General features: G+C 54.1%; 1 protein-coding gene across 1 annotated transcript; it reads right to left on the bottom strand.

The window, feature by feature from the left end:
• Positions 1–1,668: 1,668 nt before the first annotated feature.
• On the bottom strand, positions 1,669–3,025 carry LOC119330344 (fasciclin-like arabinogalactan protein 1). The gene has a single exon (XM_037603452.1). It carries the CDS (start codon positions 2,826–2,828, stop codon positions 1,932–1,934), a length of 897 nt encoding a protein of 298 aa, XP_037459349.1. The 5' UTR covers positions 2,829–3,025; the 3' UTR covers positions 1,669–1,931.
• Positions 3,026–5,006: the final 1,981 nt, after the last annotated feature.

The following is a 5,006-nucleotide window of genomic DNA, read 5'->3' as shown; positions in this document are numbered from 1 at the left end:
CGAAGTAGACTGGCGCTGGGAGAGAGGGTGCATGAGGACATCCTGAGGCTCGCTGGAGAGAAGATAGAAGGAGGAGTAGGGCGTAGAGGCAACTCACCTGCCCCGCCGTCGAGTTGTGAGTCGTGCCGCTTCTCGTCTTGTCTCAAGCGCCGCTATGGACGTGTTTGGTTAGGTGCATGGATGTAATTTTGGACCGTTTGGTCAGGTAGGTTGCATCAAAATCTTGGCTCACACGAATCTCAAAGCACCTCTTAGTTAGGCCTCCGAGTAACAATATAATTGTTAGTTTCCACTCAGCCAGACTCGTCTCGTGCAAGTAGGGGCAACGCGATGCTGAGCTCACGTGAATAGGAAGATGACACATGCTTGCAGGCGTCCCCAAAAAATCGATGGGAGTAATACGGTCATCTCCTGCCGACTGCTCGCCCTATTTACCTACCTTCGGCTCACCGTCTGAACCCGCGCCGTCATTTCCCTTTCCCCTTCGAGCACTCCCTCCTAGGGTTCTTCTTCATCGACAAGTAGGTAAGTTGCGCCATCTTCTCCGGTCGACGATGGTTGGCAATGGCGATTCTTCTTCCTCCTCTTCTCCGAGTTGTTCATTGACGACTCCGCCTCGCTACTCCGATGGCTATAAGTAACATCACTCCCTACTCGTTGTAGAGTAGATCTGTGACCTTGTTGTAGCTTAGATATGTGAGTATGTGGTAGATTAGACTATTGCTTCATGATGGTGTGTGAGGATGTGGTAGAACAGATACTAGTGATGCCGTTTTGGTAGTATGATAGGTTTTGATTGTCGTTAATGATGATGCTCATAGTGTTTTGGTAGATGTAAATGTTTTCCATGTCAGTTGAATGCTAGTTTGGTGCCTGTGGTAGTATGGTGAGATTGATGATCAGTCCATGCTAGTTTGGAGGATGTGCTAGATAAAGAATTTGCCATCCGGATGTGATTTTGAGGGGAAGAGTAAGGGATAAGACGGGGCTTGCGTTGTTCCCTCAGATTGCTACAGGGATCGAAAGTTTTGTGTGCTTTGCGCAGGGGGTGCAATGGAACGAACAATGCACCCGCCGCAATTGTCACCGTGTTGAGATTTGTGGCTGGGATTGGCCGCACGAGAGATCGGCTTCCAGAGAACGTACACTGTACATCATTTCCGTAAGGGCTTCTTTGGATCACAGGATTAGAAAACAAAGGAATTCAAAAAACACAGGAATTTGACGGGATTGTAGGTGCAAAACAGAGGATTACAAAATAGAGGAAAACTACAAGAATGGTCATTTGGATGGAACACAAGAAAAACACAGGAAAAGTGTCTCGATCCTACGCGAATCAGTGTAAAAAAGAGGTTATAGTGGATGTTGAAATTCCTATAGGATTGAGGTGTAGGAATGCATCCATAGGAATTTTGGAGGTGTGGTTCCTTTGATCCAAAGGGCTTCTTTAGGAAAAAATCCAATGGATTGGAATCCTTCAATATTCTTATGAAAATCCTTCAATCCAAAGAGGCCCTAAAAGTAAACATTTCCTATGTGATGAACTAATGCGGTTGGATCGATCGGTTTCCATGTGATCGTGCAAGAGTAGGTTTGAATTTTGTCGATAGACCCCCTTGCTAAATGGGTGTTCTTCCTTGTTTTACAAAGGTGGATTTGCAAGATCCCTCAAAGAAAAGAAAAAGGTGGATTTGCAAGATTCATCGGAAAGTCTAGAGCTCGGTCCATGCAACGCAGAAATAAATTACTAGCAACAATTCAAACATAGCCATGCACTCCTTGACTAAACGCGAGCATCGTCCAATTATTCTGCTCAAATCTGCCAGCGATAACCAGCGCTCATTAACCACTGTTTCCATCGGGTAAGAGCGAGCACTAATCGCGGGATCCAGCGCCCCTGACAGCGGGCATTCATTCCAAGCACAGATTGCTCACCACAGCAGAAACACGACGACCGGCACGGCCACCGCCACCACCGCGCCGAGGCTCCACGGCTCCGAGTCGCTGGCGCCACTCTTGTGCTCGTCGGCAGGCGGCTGGTCTCCGTCCGCCCCAGGTTCTTCCGCCGGCGTCTCCACCACGGGCGTTGGGGAAGGCACGGGCTCTTTGGCCGGCTTCGGCGGTGGCGCGGTGTGATTCTTTGGCGACGGAGGCAGGGCCGCCGGGGCCTTAGCAGGTGCAGGGGCCACGACCGGCGCCAGAGGAGCAGGCGCAGGCGCAGGCGCCTTGGGAGCAGGAGCCGGGGCCGGGGCCGGCGGCGTGGGCACCTTCGCCTCGGCGGTGAAGGACGAGATGGCGTCGCTCACCTGCAGCACGGCGATGTCCCAGGGCGCCTCCTTGACCGACTTCACGTAGAACACGGCGGCTGTCCCGTTCACCCCCTCCGCTGGCCGGAACGAGACGTGGTCGTCCTTGCCGCCCCGCGTGATGTTCACGATGCCGGCGGCCCCCGGCGCGCCGTGGGCCTGGTAGAGGCTGGCGGCCTGCCTGAACCCGCCGTCGAGGGTGCGGAGCCTGGCGTCGCCGAGGTAGTCGAGGAGGACGTGCAGGGAGAGCACGCGCGCGAGGGCGTCCGGCTGGAGGCGCCGCTCCGCGAGCCGCGCCACGGCGGCGTTGTCGACGGCGAGGACGGTGACGGGGCTGCGCGCGTCGATCTCGGCGCTGAGGTTCGCGCCGGCCAGGGCGGCGCTGAACTGGGTGAAGTCCGGGCTGGCGGCGGCGAGGATCTCCGTGATGTTGTGCCGTCCGGCCTGGCCCTGGCACAGCGGGAACGCGCAGAGGAGCAGCAGGAGGAGGACGGAGCAGGGGACGGCTCCGGTGGACGCCATGGTGCACCGCTGCGCGCCGGGGAAGGACTACTACCGCGCGCGCTCCTCCCGTGTCGCTCGCTGGACCGCTGGTGTATGGAGAGGGGGAGGAAGGGTTTAGGCCAGGCCCCTAGATATACTACGATGAAGCTGCCGCGTGAGCCTCACGTGGTCCGGCCGGAGCCAGAACCACCGTGCGAGAGGCGATACGAGGTGGGGACACGTCGTCAGACGCGCGCGCACGCCACTGTACACGGAGATACGCACGCACGAAGGGTGGGTGGGTGTGCATGCAGCAGGATATGGAAATGCTTAATAATGTTACTACGACAATGAGTTAATGCTGTATTTTTTCGAGTGGGGTGAATCAATGCATGCAATTTGTGACGGGATGCTATTTGTGCGCTGCTTAGCTGGTGGCCCGTCCCGCTCTTCGCCTCTTTGACAGCGGAGACAACTGGACGAAAGCTTGATTGGGCATGCATCAATGGCGGCCGTGGTGAAAATGGGAGATGATGAGAGGTGCGTGGTAATGAGCCTTGTTTGGATGCCAAATCGGTGGCGTGCCATGGTCTGTCCTCTGCTACCAACCGTGCTTCTTGTGGCCGCACTACATAAATGGTTCCCTTTTATCACATTGTTCCAAAGGTGTGCGTGGCGAGGCGTCTACTGAGGAGAGGAATGCTTTCACGCTGCTAGCTGGAGAAGATTGGACTGTCTAGTGACATTTGTACACACGATCGGCCTAGCTAGAGTGTCACAAGAAACAAGAAACGGAAGCATATGTACACGGCCTCCATTAAGACAGTGTGGTAAAGTGGTAACTGCGGCTCTTTCCTGGAAACTTCGTGGGGCTATACCTGGTTGGGGTTCCTTCGCTCCTACTTAACTCGGCCCATTTGGGCAACTCCTCATCTGAGGTGTGTATTTATCATCTTATCTCTCTGTTAATTGCTAAGGGCATATACAATGGTTGATAAGATAGTCTTATCTTAAGTTTTGCATGTAAATTAGAGATGACAAAAAAACATGTCTACAATGGGTCATCTTTTAGCCTTATCTTTAATAATTGGTTGTTCCTAAAAACATGGTGAGACAAATTGTGCTAAGAGATCATCTCTTGTCTTTTCTTAAATAAGATAAGACAAGCCTTCTCTTATGATTTCTCTCTCCTCCACCTCATTATTTATCCTACGTGACACTCTTAAGATAGAACCATTGTACATGCCCTAAGCACCCATCACACTACTATTTCGTGACCACGATACCCCTTCGGGTCCACGTCGCTCTCGTCGGGGCGACAACCAAACATTAGCCTCCGGCAGGCCCCGCCCTTTGTCCCTCTCCCTCGTTGCCGCCAGAGGCGCCTATCGGGAAACTGTATTGCCATCGATGAAGGTGGCAGTGAGGTCCTCGTCACTCTGCTGTCCGCTCTCGAGTACATATCAGGTGCTCTAGCCCCTCAAGTGCTCCTATAATACAAGCTCCTGTGAACCGCTGGATTTGAGATCCAAGGGTCATGTGAGGAGCTTCGGCAAAATCACAAAAAAGAACTCCAGGAGGCAAATAATTGCGCGCAAGTCCAACATCTCGGCTGGTAACCTTGGGATCTCATATCCAACCGCCCCACGGGAGTTTGTATCATGGGAGCACCTGAGGGGCTGCACCTGATATGCCCCCTATAATCTCTAGTGCAGGCTCAAGAAGACGAGGTGACTGCCACGGGTGGAGAAGGCGACACCCCTCCACGACAAGCGACACTGGATGGTGATGGTCGTTCCCTTGTGCAAGCGGAGGGTGATGGACGTGGACCGTGGGTCGTTCTAGCAGTACTCATTCCAGATCTCAAGGCCCCGGGTCTTGAACCTCTCAAGCGGCCTCAGCCTTGCCATATCTAGACACCGCGTGGTGTCCATCTGCCGGATCTACCACTAGTAGAAAAGAGGGTTTTGGTTCAGGCCGGGTCAACCCATTAGTCTCGGTTCAGTCTAGAACCGGGACCCATGGGGGCATTGGTCCCGGTTCGTGAGGCCAGGGGCCTGCCGGGCCTCGTGGGGGCATTGGTCCCGGTTCGTGTGGCTCCTTTGGTCCCGGTTGGTGGGACGAATCGGGGCCAATGGGCCTCGCTCCTGGCCCACCACAATTGGTCCCGGTTGGTGGCTTGAACCGGGACCACAGGCTGCCCTTTAGTCCCGGTTC

This window comes from Triticum dicoccoides, chromosome 7A (assembly GCF_002162155.2).
Source record: "Triticum dicoccoides isolate Atlit2015 ecotype Zavitan chromosome 7A, WEW_v2.0, whole genome shotgun sequence".
NCBI classification, from domain to species: domain Eukaryota; kingdom Viridiplantae; phylum Streptophyta; class Magnoliopsida; order Poales; family Poaceae; genus Triticum; species Triticum dicoccoides.
The sequence above is the reverse complement of the archived record's forward strand: the minus strand, read 5'-3'. Positions and strand labels throughout refer to the sequence as shown.